Genomic DNA, 17,255 nt, shown 5'->3' with positions numbered 1-17,255 from the left:
AAAAATGGATGCATCTGTTCTAGAACAGCTGGATGCAGTTGATGTTTGGTTCTTAGCTTCTGCCTGAAAGGAAATAATAAAAGACAAATTTCTGATGTTCAGTTGAAAATAGTACAAAGAGTTGTTCCCTCCAATGCCCAACCACAGGGCAAAGGTGCTGTTTATTAACCCAGGGCTGGTGAGTGGAGCAAGTCCCTGGGTTAATAATTTTTATTACAAGTTAACTGCCCAAGGGGCAAGCAACATTACCCAAGAAAAAGTAAATGTTAGTAAAAAGTTAAAGCAGATGTTTACGTGATCATCCCTCTCAATTTAACACCGGAGTACCCCCCCCCCCCAACCACCACCACCCAGGAGGCCAGCTGTGTGACTGCATCGGGCTAGTGAACTTCGCCAAGTGCTTCCCCTGAGGGCAAGCATTTTTTATCATCTCACCCTGAACCCCAAACCAAACAGGGCTTAAGAAAACTTCTGTCTGACAGCAGAGGACTGGGGGTGCAAACAATAATTAATCATGCTAATACGTTTGTATCATCTCCTTTTAGAGTTGGCTTAATTAGAACTACACCAGAGCTGCCCAAGTTCTGTTTTACTCTTTCATATTCCATTTAATACAGTCAAACCTGTGTGCAATGGTCACTCTTGGGAAATAGCAAGGTGACCGTTATATACAGGTCAACTTTGCAGAAAATATGAAGCAACTGAAAATTTTGGGAAATTGTCAGGTGACTGTAATTTACAAGGTGGCCACTATATACAGGGCCGTTTATACAGGATTGACTGTATTTAATCTCCTCCCCACCCACCCCCTCACCAGCTCTTTCATTGATAAGATTTTCTGAGAGGGCTGCAAAAGTCAGTTCTGAGAGTGTTAGTAAATAATTTGATTTTCTAAAAACAGTGTAAAAAAGTATTTCTGTTGCATCTGTAAGAAAGACTTTGTTACTTTTTCCTGATGCGATAACTTCTTCCTTAGGAGCTCATCAGCATAGGGGGTGTGGGTGAACCAAGTTTATATAATTTCTGCCAGGAGCCATTGGCTCCCGATTCTACCTTGTTAGAGTCAGCCAGAAGGATGCCAGGGATTTTGCTTTTCTTCTTACTGAGAGACGAGGGCGCTGTTCTCTGGTCTCTTTTTCTTGAAGAGGTATGTTTATTTGCAATTCCTGCCACCAGAATGGCTATGCCTGATGAAATCTGTGAGCCCACTTTGGGTTTAATCACCATGGACTCCACGTGAACTGGAAAAGGAAGTTGGAAGAGTAAGATTGCTGGAGGCTTGATAAAATGAGCGCCTAAAAACCCTCGAGAACGTTCTCTGAAATCCAGACTAATAAGATTGGTAGCAGGGTATCCGTCCGAGGTAACTACGTCGCAATCCACCCTTGATTCAAAGTAAGGATGGAGAAAATTTACATGCATCTTCTCACTTCAGAACTCACAAAGCAATATTTTACTACGTGACCTGGCCTTAAGGCTGTGCAACCGGGCCAACTTAATTTCAAGATGGCGGACAAGGAGGCCTTTTGGGAGATACCTGAAATAGTGGAGGTTATTCTTCGATTTCTTCCAGGAAGATTCATAGCAGTAGCTGCAAGAGTTTGTCGTCTATGGCGGGACACAGTGGAAAGGATTCGAAGATCAAGAAGGGACTGCGTGGTTTATTTATCTCCAAGTGAATCAAACTTTGCTGAATTTTCGGAAGACGTGCTTGACTTCATGAAACGACAGCTTATTGAACCTAGAGCTTTACTGCTCTTCTCAGGCGCATTTCCATCGTCTAGCACAGCGTTTATTCAAAGATTTTTGCTGTCGATACGGAATTGCCTTCCAGTGAACTGTCCGTTCATTGGCTGCACTGGTCTTGGAGTGGTCGGTTCTGAAACTCATCCTCCTGCAAATTCCGAAGGTTTATCACTTATGATGTTTCCTCGCTGTGATGGACTTGAAGTCCGAGATTTTTATATCCCTCTTCGCAACAAGTATAAGAAGATAAGTGGCGTTAAATCATTTCTTCCCGACATGAGCCTCCCCGTAAAGTTAGTGATTGTTCTGGCCCACCCACTGTCACTTGGGAAGCTTACAAATTTGACCGTGGCTTTAAGATCAAAATATGGCGAAGAGGTAAGTTTCATTGAATTGGTTACTTAAATTGAGGGTCCCTTGTAGGGTTCTTCAATCCCGTTATCCCGACCCAAATTTTCGTGCAATCCAGTAATCCAGATTTTTATTTCTGACATCCAACCCAGCGTGTATACTTTCAATCCCGAATTTCGTCCCCAATGTGCTTTCAGATCCCGAATCCTGAGCTTCAATTAAGGGAAATCCAGGATCCCGAAAAACCCATTGGGGACCCTTTAAATTGGCTTAAATATAAAATATTTCCGCACACCTCCCCTTTCAACTACAGTATATTTTGACACACTAGTCTCTCTATAGACTACGAGTAGTCCCCCATTTTTCCTCAGGGATAGTAGAGCGAGCAAAACGCGGGTGCACGTGAAAATCAACCCACGCCTTTTCTCGCGTGGGTTGATTTTCACTGCTAAGTTTTACTTAACCAAAAATTCGTGTGTGAAGGCCTAAGTAAAATCTCAAGTAACTTTACTTTGCATCTCATGAAAGTCAGAAAGTTGAAACAATTCAAGAAAGTTTCAAGTGACTTGCAAACCATCCTTAAAACCAACTAAGCGAACTCGCGGTTTCTAAGCTTTGAAAAAGGCAAAGTATGTCAATCAATCTTAATTATGTTGCGTAGGAAAATGGGCTTAACCCTTTAAGCCCCGATATCCAGTTACAAATTCTCCAAACTGATCTCCATACATTTCCTTAAAGAATGAGTTGAGAGAATTTGATAAAAGATCAAATATTTTTCTCTTTCAGATCATTTTATCAATTCTCGTGGACTTTTCTCTTGACAATCTATGGTTATTGTTATGAGATTTTGGACACTATTGGGACATAAAGGGTTAAGTAAACCTGAAGTAGAAAAGATATGGTGTGTGTGAAGAGGGGGGCGTAAGGGGGGTCCGAAAACCGCAAAACAGCACAGAAATACGCCAAAAAACCGAAAACTGCATCGGATTTTTTCCCCAATACCGAAACCGCGCTTACATGTAGGCCTAGCCTGCATAGCAAGCGTTTTCCCGCGAGTTCGTCGAGAAAGTTGGGACGAGAGCAAAAAAAAAAAGGAATGAGGGGGGAGGGGGAAGGGAGCGAAGGAAATGCTTGCCCGCAAACCCCACGATTTTGAAAAACTGCGTTCGCCCACGAACGCAGCTTTTGATTGGTGCGGTGCTGGTAGTGTTGATTAAATAGCAATACATCAATCAAACCAGGTATGTTTTGTTTACGTAAGTCGCAGATCTGGTCTGATCTGATTTGTGGTTGCAGATTACAAATGCTTTGGTCTGATATTTATTTGAATCATGTTTGTGCGAAGGTTTATCAGATCTGAGTCCCTTCGATCAAAAGTATAATTGGAGATCGAGCAGTGGAGACTAGTGAAGGCCAATTTATTTCGAATTTCCGACTGGAAAAAATAGACTGTTTGTTGGAGATAACATCAACGTAAATCAGAACATCGAGTACTAGACACTAGCTAGAGCCGCCATGGACAAGTGATTGAAAATTGAGCGGCATGTATTGTAGTGAACTTTTCGACACTGGCTGGCCTATGGAGAGCAGCTGCTCTGCAAAACTCATAGCCAGGGGAGTGAATTGTTCAGGACAAATCATTTCTTTGCAACGTTTAGACAAGGTTTCAGATGAGATAAAGCCACATAACGTTAAAATTTTAACTCAACTATAAAGAACAAGAAGTTCCGCAGCAATCGCTTAGAGTTTCAACCTTCTTTTATAGTTAAACTTCTTTTTATGACAGTTTTGCAATCGCGTGGAGCGTGTTTTAGGGAACAAAGTAATTTTTTCAAATCTGGTAATCAATTCGTTATCTATCTTGTCAAGCTGTCAATTTACAAATGAACCGAGCCGTGAAATATCAAGGGACGTTTTCCAGAATCGTGGGGTTTGCGGGCAAGCGTTTCCTCTTCTCCCCTCCCCCTCCCCCTTCCTTTTTTTTTTTGCTCCCGCTCTAACTTTCGCGCTATAACTCGACTGGAAACGCTTGCTACGCAAGCTAATGTTCCACAAGGCTAATGTAGGCCACAATATGAAAGCTGACGTCAGCAAGACCTGTGATATATTCTGATAACATTGTCCGTTAGCATTAAACATACCATCATAATGCTAACGATATATTGTACTACACTATTATACTCTATTTACTACTAACCAAATGCCCAACCTCGTCCCCAGGGCTTTTCCCTTAAAAAATGGGTGGGGTGCCCCACCCATTTTTTAAGGGAAAAGCCCTGGGGACGAGGTTGCCAAATGCCAAGTATGCTGGTCATGTACTTGAACGAGTATTGATATCTCCCTTGACTTGGAAAAATGTCACTGATCCTGTACGTCTTACATTGGGTGACTGATTACTTTGGACGACCCTGTGCTAGTTGTGGAACGCGGAATAAATGTTTCTTCTGGAATTGTGACCTTCTTGTCTCTTAAAGAGTTCACGTTCAGTGGAGAAGACGATTGTTAAACCGTACAGCTCTTCTGAAATTCTCCCCTTACTTTCCTTCTTCATAGAAGATTGCCACGCAATTAATTACTAAGTCCTCTTCGCTTTCAGTTGCGACCTCGACGACTTCAGTTGCCATTGTCGCGCATTGAATCAAAGCAACGAGAACACGAGGCTGTACGGCTGTACGAGCTAACATCCGGCATGGAATTTCACGAAGTCGACGCATCATTGGCCAAACCGGTTAATCACATTAAGTATTAACTGGAAAAGGCCGTAATTGCAAAACCACAGAGTTAAATTGTAAGCTGATATAATGAACCCTGATGCGTTGTAAAACAAAACACTTGGCTCGCGCTTGCAAAACAATCAGATGCCGACCGTTCTAAAGAGTGTTATCACCGCAGACCCTTTTTTTCACCGAAAACCGCGACTTACAGGTTGTAATAACCGCAAACCGCTTAGTGTTTTGAAACCGCAATACCGCGAGTTAAAATAAAAATTACCGCAAAACCGCACCAAAAATAACGTAAAACCGCATCACCGCAAACCCTTACGCCCCCTTCTGTGAAGCTTTCTTTAACTTGAATTTAAAATTTACTTCTCTTGAAGTATTTCTTAGCTTATTTAGGCCCTAGTGTAAAGACTACCAATGTCAGAATGAAAAAGGTGGAATGTCTAGTTTTTATTCAAGCCCTGTGTTGTTCCTGATGGAAGTATTCCAATAGTGGAGTGCGGCCTTAAGTCTGAGAGCGGGGGGGAGGAGGGGATAAGGAGGGATAGAGGGATGGGGCTCATCTCCTACCCCACCCCCTCACTGTTATTCCTGGCCTTCTCACATCTTTTTTGCGCCATCCTTACAATCTGAACGCTTTGAACAGGCTAGGATGGGAGTCAAACCCGCAGGGGCGGATCCAGGTTTGGCATAACTGACTGGTGACGTGAACAAATTTTAAAATCGAATAAGAAGAAGAAGGCTTTTGACTAGGCAATAACATAATGTGAACTGCTGAGAATACATACCAAAGGAAACGATACAGCAGATTTTGTATAACTGTACTTGAAAGCCGCAGGTCATCTCGGGGGGTGGGGGTGCGCAACCCCTGCACCCTCCCCTAGATCCGTTTCTGACCCGGGTCTACTGGATCGAAGCCTCTTACCAGCCAGCCAGCCAGCCAGTCGTGGCGGGGTATACTAAGTATACCCCGCGAGATTCAAGTCTTGAATCTCTCCAGAGAGGGGTCTCTCATTAATCGTTTGATTTACTTGCCTTTTATGTATCAGGTGGTGATTGTTGGTGCCTACAGTGATAATTATCTGTTCTACAACTCAGAGGTCACATCCCGTGAAATCATTGGTCTTGTGTTGGCTGGCAGTTTACAATCCTCTTCTACAGTTGTTACCGGTAGCAGCAAAGTGGAATCCTTCGAGAATCTTCATGACTCTATTCAAAGACTTGAAAACAGCGGTTTGCCCAAAGAAAACAGTTTTAGTTTGACGTTTTCATGTTTTTCTCGCGGAAGCATGACGTATGGATATGACAATGCCGAGTGCTTGGCTTTCAGAGAAACATTTCCACATTCAAATCTGGCTGGGTTTGTAGGTACAGCAGCTTTTGGATGCGACACCGAGAAATTGAAATCGAGAGGTTTGAAACCAGGTGGCAGGGATTTCTTGCACATCGATGCAACAGTGTTTTGTTTGAATTCTTTAGCGCAGCATTCGCCTTAGCAACATTTTATGCATACGTAAGGCTTTTAGGTTGGTTCTACTCGGCTACAGTTAGCTTTGCTAACTGCATTATTCCAGATTGTTTGTAAATATAAACTACGAAAGCTATTCTTGCTGAAATTTAAATTGTATCGCTATTTTTATGTAATGCTTGTATTGTTGTTTTTTACAATGTTAACGAACTTGCTCTTACGGCTTGGTTAAACGAGAGATTCAAAGTGACGTTTACGGCAAACACCAGATTCAAGTTGAGAATTTCTTAAAATAGAAAACGTGCAGCTAAAAACAGTCCAAAACAATAGTTATAGACAAAACTAACGTGAAGCTACTAATTTTGTGGTAGGCGTAATGAACAGTAAAGCGCAAGTTAAAGGAAAACTTGTTCACGTGGTACAAATTCACGTTTATCGTTTGCTGTAAACGTCACTTTAAATCTCTCTAAAATCGATGGCGTTTACCGGTTTTCTATGTGGGAATGGTCTTTTTTTGGCTTCAGAAAAGGAAAGCAAGGTTAACGATTTGTTATCAAAGGTACATGACTGATTCCCGGTTGGTAAAACACTCAACACTACTATCAACTCGTTTTGCAACTGACAATGTTGCAAAACAAGTTGCACGTTTTTGTTGCCCGTTTAACGGTTCCTTCAGATATTTGCAGGAGTTACAATCGTTTATGGTTTGTCCCTTCCAGTGTCACTAAGACTCTACTGCAATATTTGGTTATATTGACCATCTTTGCTTCCCATGGGCATTGGTATTTCTGTTTAGGCTTACCAGCATTAATTTCACTCCAGGCAATTTAATAGCGAATCCCGTTTTTCGTGAATTGTGTTAAATGCATACGTTTATGAAGTACTTGCCATGTGCCGTGAAATAGAAAACAATGGTATAACTACTGAGAATGAACACAAATCAAACAAAGTCTCTTTATTAACATTTGGTGATTTTAGCCATCATGGGTCGGTAGAGAAGTGTTCGGTGGCTGGCCAATTAAGTAGTAGATATTACAGTTCTGAGAAGACTTCAATTTCAGTAGTTTTAGACGGGAAAAGCTAAGCCACATGTAGTCATACCTTCTTCATCTTGCCTTTTCTTAGTGGGGGAGGGGAGAGGATGAGGATTTGCCTACGCGAAGGCTAATGAAAGCAAAAATTATTTTCCCGAGCGCTGTTCTAGGCTCCGAGATTGTAGAGACCTTTGATTCGAGGACAAGAACGACTGCAAGTCAGATTTGACTGAAAGTTTTTTCGCGGATTCCCAAAAAATAGGCAACCCGGAAAGCCTCATGTACTTAAAGTAGCATTGTTATCTTTGTTGAAGGAGGTTGAGCCTTCTCGCGATCGATAACTCACTACGACATTCTCGCTAAAACTCGTAGTAGAATGACGAAGGCTATCACGTTTTCCCGCCAATCTCGTCCCTAGAGCCCGTCGTTTCTTGGCCACGTGGTCGGGAAAGGAGGGGTCGGTTACAAATTAAGGCGAGTGGCTCTGGGGACGAGAATGGCTCCCTAATGACGCTATTTCACGCGCGAGCACTACGTAGGATTGAAAAAATCTCGTACTCGTAGTCGTTCTCGTCTCGGAATCTAAAGGTGATGTTACACGAGACAATTCGCAACCACGATTTTTGGCGCAACACAGCAACATTGTTGTGACATTGTTTCAAAAGGCTACAACATTGTTCCAACATTGCAACGCTGTGTTGCGCTAAAAATCGTCGCTGGAAATCGTTCCGTGTAACATCACCTTAAAGGCCTCTGATAACGTGCAGAGATCGTAAAAGCTCATGTGGAAAACGCGCGGGGACTGGGGAGAGCAAGGTCACTGCCCACTTTTCCAGATCACGCGTCTCTTATTTTGCGACGGTCCCTACGATCCAAGAGCCTGGCACAGGATAATGTATGCAGTCTCTGTAGTGGTTGCGTGAAGCATCTATTTGGCCTAATGGGCCTAATTTCCTTTCAAAAATCGTTTCCAACCGTCAAGGACGCGTCTCCCATGGTGTCCCTAGAGGCTATACTTTAGTTAAACGTTAAACAGGATACTTCCCAACACAACAAATTGCCCGCAACTTGACATTTCAACAGGGTTAGGGATGGTTTTCAAACTATATGAGATTCGTCTGGCGACGGTCAGTGTTTTCTATATGAATTTAAAATATTAATTATAATAGTAAAACAGAGAGCACGTCCTATTTGAATCTACCTCAGGAACACAACGTCTTTCACATCAAATAAGCCTTTAACTCGGGCAGTTAAAATGTCATGATAAATATACGAGAAATTTGAACACTGTTTGAATCGATTCAGGGGTTGTCGTGCGATCTTTTCAAACTGATGACTGCTCATCAGATTCTTAATCTCAACTGGAACTGAAGTAAAAACTTGAACGCGACATCACAATGGTGGGTAATAGGCGCTGTTTGGCAAGACTTCACCTTCACAGTTCAAGGACTCGAAGCTTCTGACGTTCCCCTAGAAAAGACGAAAATTTAACACTTCTGGCATTAACTAGGAATTCATCATTTCTGCTTTTAATGATCACACTGCTGAGTTGAGATAAATACGTCAACTAAACTTTTGGCTCATGCACAAAACATTTTTTCATAAAAGCTACCAATAATGCAAGAGAAAAATGGGAAAAACACAACTAGCTAGTTGCAAAACGTTCGCGTTTGCCGTTTGACGTTAACTTGACGCTTCACCTCTCAATTAATTTGTTTTGCAGCTGGGCTAATCGCGGCCGGGACCACAAGAGTGATAAAAAAACCGTTTGAGTGTATAGGACTTAGGGGGCTAAACGGAGACGCCTCCTCCCTCCGTTTCCCCTTTGTCAGGAATTTTTATTTTATTTTCAGAAATTTTTAACACAAATGCCCTGGAAGTTCTTCCATAAAACTAAGCCTGCCATTTCCCGCCTAATTTTTGAATCGCCCCTGAAGCTTCAACTCAGAATTTCCGCTTAATCAGTTCGCCAACAGACATTTTTCAGTTTCTACAAATGAAAACGTTTTTTTTTCTTTCCATGAAACAATGCAATTTATTTGAATGTCAATGTATTAGCACTGAATTGCTAATTGAGGACACTATTTTTACGTCTCCATACTGGAGACGCAGCCGCCATTTTACGTGTTTACCCGTCCCACACGAAGGTCTCGCCGTTTGCAGGGCAAACTCACCACTACAGGGCAGACATTAATTACCTGGTCATAACCAAAAAGAGGGTTGCTTTGGCCAAAATTACCCGGAACACCAAGGCCAACTGGGAATCTGTTGATATCGAGAGCTATTGCGGAAATCCGAGGAAATACGACCACGTTCTGTAACCACGGTAACTGATGCGGTCCAGTGCGCCCAACAAATGGTGCGCCCGCAATCACAGGGTTTAACCCTGAATAGTGTAATACATTGTTCCACATTAATACAGGCGCTGGGTTAACGTTATTGGTGTTGAGCCTAAAAAAGGCAAAGAAATACAGAAATTGTCTGCCTCTGTCAGGCTGTACCACAAGTCTGCTACACAGCCGTTCTTTGTAATGCACGCAACGCTTCTCCCACAGCTGGGGAGACTAGAAGCGTTGCCTGACGACACAAAGAACCGCTATGTAGCAGAGTACTGTACCACACAACTTTTAAACCGTTTCCCCATATAAGGACAGACGTCGCTGTAGTCAAGGGGGAGGGGCTATTCCAGTATTAACCGCGGGCGTATTCTGAAGTTGACACGAGTTACCTTCGCATGTGCGATCGCATATACTTGCGACTACTGATTTGACGTATGCCTTATGAGCCACCGTGCCCATATTTCGGAATATTAAGCACATTTAAAAAAACGACGTGACGACAGTCACGGCGGGGCACGCCGGGCTAAAAACCGACTTGATCAATGGATCGAAATAGCAGAGCTGCACTACTGAGAGTCGTGTTCAGTTCTTTCCGACCGCCGTCGTTAAGAGCATCGAAGCCTTACAAGAAGCAAACGCTGTCACACTTTTCACAGAGCAGGGGCCCTAAATTGACTGCATGTTAAACGCCATTAGAGTTGAAACTCCATTAAGCGGTTACCCTCTGTTAAGTGGTCAGTAAGCAAAGTCCCGAAATAATAGTAGAAAAGAATGGAAAATTAAACCTCTATTAAGCGGCTGCGGCCACCTTTTTGCTAGTCTGCTACACAGCCGTGTTTAGTGTCGTCACGCAACGCTCCTCCCCACTAAGTTAGTGGGGAGGAGCGTTGCGTGAGGACACTAAAAACGGCTGTGTAGCAGACTACCTTTTTGCCGTCTTAACCAGAGTTCTCCCATTGTCGGTCACCTCCATTAAGTGGCCACCAAGAGCTTGATACACTTAGTTTGGCTTTGTTTTAAAAATATGAAGGAAAATACAGCCCTTCACAGAAGATGATGACCGACTGAGGACCAGTAATGCCGCTGCTTCCTTTGCGTGTTTGTTTCTGATGTGATGTCTCTGCTAAAGATTATACCAATTTATGACGAACCTCTATTGAGCGGCCAAACTTAGCCTGTGAACAGGCTCTCTGTTTGCTAGGCAAACTCTATTTGCCGGAACCCCGAGGGTGGCCGCTTATGGAGGTTCAATTGTATTTTTGAACACCCATCTCAATCAAACGTGAGCGGGAACACAGGTTGTTTTACACTTTGTTGATAAAACGTTCTTATCTGCACAGGCGCTATAAAAAAGAACGTCTGCGTGGGAGGCTACCTTCTCGGCCACACGGCTTTTCTTTGTCTTGTCACGCAACGCTTCTCCCCAAAGGAAGTAACGAAGGAGCGTTGTGTGACGAAACAAAGAGAAGCTGCGTGAGAGATAAGTACTAGCAGTGCCCTTATCCTTTATTTACGCCCATCCTTGCCCCACCCTCCCTCCCAATGACAACCAGGCGTTGTAAACTGTTCTTATACCTTTGTGGTGATACGTCCTCAATTTCATTCAAGACAAAACTGGGAGGACTCAATTGATCAACCGTTGGGATACCGTCGTCTGTTTTCCATAGCGATTCAATCGGCGAGGAGGGCGAACCTGATTGGTCAATTGATGTGAGATTCTCATGTTTCCATGGTGACTGATCACTTAACGGCACCTCATGTGTCAAGTGCTGTGCTGTATTGTTTGAAAAGGTTGTCGAGACTTGCTTAACAAACGATTCTTCTCTTGAAAGTGATGGAAAATATGTCTCTGTCTGGTTATTTGGGGGAGTGGGGTCTCCCTTTTCAAGAGGATCCTCGACGTTTGGAGATTTAGGTTCTTCTTTTCGCAGACGTCTTCGGGAGTTCGCAAACCAGTTCTTTAGCTACGGTAAAATAACAAAAGAAGTGGGAAGATAAGAATGGGAACGTTTCACTGAGTTGTCCATTAAGCCAATGTTAATTGTATACGTGCCTTTAAAATTGAAACGGCTGCTACTATTTTCCGCTCTCCAAGTGCCACATAAAAGAGAGTCCTTAGCTGAATTTACAAGTGTACTTTCAACTAAATTTCCAAGTGAATCAAAGCATTCAAGATGGGAATATTTAATACTGCCTCCATATAACATTGTTACCTGGCCAAGAGTGATGCCGTATTTCTTTGCCAGCATCTCTTTTTCAGCCTGGTTTGGGTATGGGCCGTGATCTCTGAACCATGTCTGCAATCCTTGGCTGATATGTCTGGGTATTCCTCTTTTTTTACGAACACCAGATGGGCAGATGCTTTGGGGAGGCACGTTTCTAAGAAGGATCAAAGACAGTGATGATGCATAATACAGACTGTGAAGCAAGTGTTTCATTGGTGTAAACGAATTTTTTTTCTCTTCTTTCAGACTGTTTATAGTCCCCTGCTTTTTCATAAAGCCATCTTTATAAAATGTGTCGTTTCCCATCGCCCCGTCTCTTGTGATCGTGGATCGGTCGGTCGGGGAAAAAAAAGAATGAAAACTTATCTCACGTTTAATCTGTAAGATATATAATCAGATGCTAAAAGATGTATATTAACGCGACTATCAAATGTCTAAACAGCCTTAAAAAAACGTAGTATCGATGTTAATTAAGGACAAGGACATCACATCATACCAATTGTTGTTAAAACAAGATCGTGTGCTTGTAAATTAAAGTACTTGCTTCTTTGACTAGTGAATCTTGAATTTTTTTTTTTTTTACCTTTCGAAAAAAATGGGTCGGTCGGGCGATGGGAAAGGAAACATTTCATTCGGATGGCCTAAGTGAGGGTGGTCGCCATCAAAAGCACTGATGGTTATATATCCTACTCTTAGCCTGAGACGTCTGAGGAACGAACACATAATATACTAAATTCAGTACCCAGATCTGGGTAGTGCTTGCCGCGTGGAAATTTTGCTTCAGCCTTTTAAAAGCACAACCCAGATCTGGGTAGTGACGTGTCATCACTGTGGAATTTCTGTCCTCGTTTCTTAGACGTCATATTCGCGGTGAAAGGAGTGGTGGCGTCGCGAGATGTCGGCTGTTTTCTCAGGCTAGCCTACTCTCAGCCGCTCCAATCCCCGCTTCAACTGCAATTTGCGCTTCTCCCAGAAATAGCGATCATTTGAATCAGGATATCATCCTTTGAAGGCTCTCGCAAATCTTGTGACTCTATCAACTTATAGGTGTATAACAAACTCAAATACACACCAGCATTGCAAGCAGTATAGTAAGAACCGGTTAGGTCTCCTGGAGTCTCATAATCTTGCGGAACAATACTTCAACTCCCATGTCGCCACGAACAAAATGTGGTGGAATCTCATTAAGATAAGGTCACATGCTATTTTTAAGATCTTACAGCCGCCCCTCCCCGCCTAATGGGAGAGGAGGCGGTTGTACAAGGGCTGTATTTTTAGGGTTTAACCCGCTGGACAATTTTTCTAATCATTTCTAGGTCTATTAATGTCTTGCTTTCTGATTGGCTGACTAAAAAATAATAAAAGTTTGCAAAATTAAAAGCCTTTGAGAAGTTGACGTATGGCTCTTGCCCAGCCACGCTGCCTCTGCGTTTCGACTCACGTGGTCCGAGCGAGTCTCCCTGCCATTCGCTCTGAACGAGAAGGCCTTGGAAGACACGGTAGCAAGCATGACACCTCTATATCGCGGGATTCACTTTAAGGCATACACTCTTTACTTTTTTAATAAAGAACCTTTTTTACAAGAAAGTTCGGCCTGAAATTTCCCAAAATATTAAGAACATGCTAAGAACATACCAAAGGCTCAGAGACGAGCAATTTATTTTATCACTGCTTTTACTCTCCTAATTAACTCCTGAAAATCTGGTTTACATAATGTCTTACATGGAATCAAAATGCATGTAAAATTTTGTTCTTTCAACACATTCCTATCGTGTATGGTCAATAATACATTTACAATGTACTTGTACAATTCATTCATGTAAAACTGTAATCATTGTCTTATCATGTCTATATCGAGCTTTAAAGTTATCAGATTCTCGTTATTGAAATTTAAGAACATCCTTAAGAACATTGTCAGGCTGAAACTGCCCAGAAAATGAGAACGGTCCAGGGCGCTCAACTCGAAAAATGGACATTCTGATAAAAAAGGGGAAAAGGAGTGTGTTGCCTTTGACTGTCTATAAAAATTAACGGAGGGCAAAATGCGCGAACTGTAAGTACACAAAGTTCCCACAGTAAAAACCCTACAGATTCAAAAGGTCCTTTGAAAGTTGCGAGAAAACTGCTATGACACATTTTACCAGCAGAAAAGATCAGAAAAAATATTTTCATAGGACAAAAAGAACCTCCACGCACCAAGATGAGTGATGATCGGCAACTACAACTCTGGACTTTATAATTTCGAAATCACTTTTTTGGTATATACCTTGGTACGGGTTTTAAGAATGAATACACTTAAAATCGAGGTATATCTAATCTGCAGTGTATCAGTCTACCTTCGAATTAATTATGAAGCAATGTAAAATAATTTTACCTTTTGCGTATGTAGTATCAGGTGTGAGCAATTGACAACACTTTAATAAAAGTCGGTTCAAACCGGTATGGTAAATCAATTGATTTTATCTTGCCTTATTTAATAATAATGAAATCTGCAATTCCTGTGTACTAATATTTGTGCTCTTTAAAGAAAAGCGTAATAGAGGAAGGTCGAAAACGGATTGAAAGAATGCGTTGCCATTATAGAACCAGCTGTAAAAACGTCTAACTGCGTATCGCTTATCACCGCTTAAATCCAAGACTAGTCTATCAACAGATTTTCAAAAAAACTATCAGTCACTTCACACTGTACTTAGCCACGACTCGGAACCTTTTTTCGTGGAATTGTGATTGAATGTGAGCGAATGATAGATCCATCCATCAAAAAAAATCAAACTTAAACTTTCAAAAGCACGTATTACGGCTGATCGCTTTTAATCAAGCATAGTGTATTGACATAAGCAACGTTATTTACAAAACACCTCTACTAAAAGTCATCCATTTCAAAGTGTACTAAAAAGAACTTTCAAAATATTCTTAACCGTGCACGTACAACATCACTGTGAACAAGAATTGATTCGAAACTCAATGGTATATCAAGCGGCGTGTGATATCAACAAAATGTTTTTAACAAACCTTTGTCGAAGGCGATATCTTTGCACTGGAGTATGACATTTACTTTCATAAAAATGCGCTTGATCCCATATCTCGATAAGATCTTCTCCGTTGGAAAAACTTCCCTCCTAGGTCAGCGGAAAAAAAAAGTTAAACAGAAATGAACAATAGTTTGTACATTGCGTACGAAACGAACAAACCGTTCGAATAACTGCAACATTATCCTGTTATCTATACTTCGAGGGAACTGGTTTGAAAATGACGATATCATTTAAGAGTTCACCTCAATAAGTTTGAAAACTTTTCCTACGTCTTTTTTGTGCCACGCAACAGCAATTCTAGCTCTTGTGATGTCTTCGTTGTTGTTATATTCTTTAGCGTTGGGAAGACACTGCAGTAAACGTTCTACCTCCGAAAATTTGTTGCTACGAACAAGACACGCCACGAGCTTTCCCATAGTCGCAGGATCCGAGTGAGACGATAAAATTCGCTGTAAATACCGGGTTCGTTTCATAATGATATTTGCGCCAGGAAAAAGATTTTGCTGAACATGTCAAACGTTGTTAATATCATGCGCTTTTATATCGTCACGTCAAAAACTGCGTCGGAACCCGCCCCAAGTCCCCTATTGGCTGACTATTTGTGGCACGTCCATTGCCTAGTCCCTGTACGGCGTCTTTTCAGGCCCTCTCGGTCAATGAATTTTTCGGTGACGTATCCGAGACGAACGGCCAGGAGACGCCTAGACAATCTCGGAGTGTGCATGCGTGAGCATTTTTGAAAAGTTCACACGGTCAACTGAAATAATATCTATAAATAACTTTGCGCGTGAATATCCTTCGCTAAAGATCGGCACTGTTGACACGATTACAAAAGTAACTAACCTAGTTCGTGTTATAAAAGAACAAAAATATTACTTTGAATCGGAAAGAATACTACCGTATAACGTGCAAGTAATTTCTCTTTTAGTCCATCTTCAAATGAACCATTAAAATGATAGTCGTTATTGATAAAAAAGATTTGAAACAGCAGTTTGTCGACATTCTACCAAATTTAGAGACCAAATTCTACAGCCTGTCCGATTAGTTTGATAAGCTTCCAAATCCAAAAATTAAATTACATAAAGTATTTCGAAGTGAAATGATAACGAGAAATTTATATGTAGCAAAATTTATATATAGGAAAATAGGGAAACGAAAGATAGCTTGTCATATCCAAGAATAAATATAAACTTATTTCTTTAGCTTACCTTCCGATTCTTGATCAAATAATTTTTTTGCGACGCTGTTTTGCTTAGCCTACAAATAGTTTTTGAGATGAAAAAAAGTTCAAATCAGTTTAATGACCAAAGCTCCGCCCCAAGTGAGACAAATGTCTCACTTCTCCGAGTTTGTCTAGGCCTCAAAAACTTTCTCGGACCACGTGACCCGAAACGCATCGGCCGTGCATATATTGCATAATAATGAGGCCTAGGGAGTAGGCAAGCACGTCCAGACATTCGGCGCCAGTGATTTGGTTAAGAAGCCTAACTTCAATTTAATGTAATCAAATAAGTACATTTACAAAAGTAAATTCGAAATATGAAAAGCAGATTCTCTTTTTAAAACAATATGAAAGGCCTCTATGCTCATTCTCGACACCAGAGCTCAACTCACTCTTTCGACATGTGCGATACTGAGAAGGGCTCTGGGGTCGAGAATCATTCTCGTTCCCAGAGCTGCGATCCTTTAAGGCTGGTTTTCACTTAGCGACGGAGTCGGAGTCGTAATCAGAAGCGTACAGCTTATGATCTAGTGAAAACAGCGTTCCGATTCCGCTTACGACTCCGTCGCTTACGTTCCGCTTATAATCTAGTGAATCCAGATTGTCAGAGTCGGAAGCAGAAGCAGAAGAACCAAACCAATCACAAAGCGTGGGAACGAGCATTCTGATTGGCTTATCCTTCCGCTTCTGCTTCCGACCCTGACAATCTGGTTTTCACTAGATCATAAGCGGAACGTAAGCGACGGAGTCGGAAGCGGAGTCGGAAGAAAATGGAAACGTTCTGATTCTTCTGATTCCGATTCCGTCGCGCTTATGACTCCGCTTACGCGTCTCCGATTTCTGATTTTCACTAGGTCATAAGCGCTCTTACGACTCCGCTTACGACTCCGACTCCTTCGCTAGTGAAAACCAGCCTTTACTCAGCGCGGCGCCGAGCAAAAGGCTCGCAGCCCTGGGAACGGAAATGGTCGAGAATGTTGCTCCACAGGGCCTCCTGGGGGCCTGAGCACGAGGACCAGGAGGCTCTGGGGACACGGGATTTGAAGTCCTAGATTTTAGGACTTCCGGTCATTTCCGATTCGAAAGTAACTTGGAGGATTGCCTTTTGAAAGCTTTGA

At 42.1% G+C, this 17,255-nt stretch overlaps 3 protein-coding genes across 3 annotated transcripts in view; 1 reads left to right on the top strand and 2 right to left on the bottom strand.

The window, feature by feature from the left end:
* LOC140932703 (RING finger protein 37-like) overlaps positions 1–1,423 on the bottom strand; it is a 6,819-nt gene extending 5,396 nt beyond the window's left edge. Inside the window, exons 1-2 of the mRNA XM_073382214.1 lie at positions 1,054–1,423; positions 1–63 (exon numbers count right to left, since the gene is read on the bottom strand). The exon at positions 1–63 is cut by the window's left edge and continues 934 nt beyond it. Of these exons, the coding sequence (XP_073238315.1) occupies positions 1–63; positions 1,054–1,422 (432 nt within the window). The 5' untranslated portion in view covers position 1,423. The remainder of the gene's footprint in view (positions 64–1,053) is intronic.
* Positions 1,424–1,505: 82 nt separating this feature from the next.
* Positions 1,506–7,143, top strand: LOC140934962 (F-box only protein 22-like). The gene is made up of 2 exons (XM_073384517.1): positions 1,506–2,124; positions 5,867–7,143. Exons 1-2 carry the CDS (start codon positions 1,507–1,509, stop codon positions 6,311–6,313), a joined length of 1,065 nt encoding a protein of 354 aa, XP_073240618.1. The 5' UTR covers position 1,506; the 3' UTR covers positions 6,314–7,143.
* A 4,014-nt stretch (positions 7,144–11,157) lies between these two features.
* On the bottom strand, positions 11,158–15,380 carry LOC140934299 (homeobox protein SIX6-like). The gene is made up of 4 exons (XM_073383952.1): positions 15,158–15,380; positions 14,896–15,002; positions 11,872–12,037; positions 11,158–11,622 (listed from the first exon to the last, which is right to left on the bottom strand). The coding sequence occupies exons 1-4, from the start codon at positions 15,329–15,331 to the stop codon at positions 11,158–11,160; spliced, it is 912 nt and encodes a 303-aa protein (XP_073240053.1). The 5' UTR covers positions 15,332–15,380.
* Positions 15,381–17,255: the final 1,875 nt, after the last annotated feature.

This window comes from Porites lutea, chromosome 4, assembly GCF_958299795.1.
Source record: "Porites lutea chromosome 4, jaPorLute2.1, whole genome shotgun sequence".
Classification (NCBI taxonomy): Eukaryota; Metazoa; Cnidaria; class Anthozoa; order Scleractinia; family Poritidae; genus Porites; species Porites lutea.
Note: the sequence above shows the minus strand (reverse complement) of the source record. Positions and strands in the feature narration are given on the sequence as shown.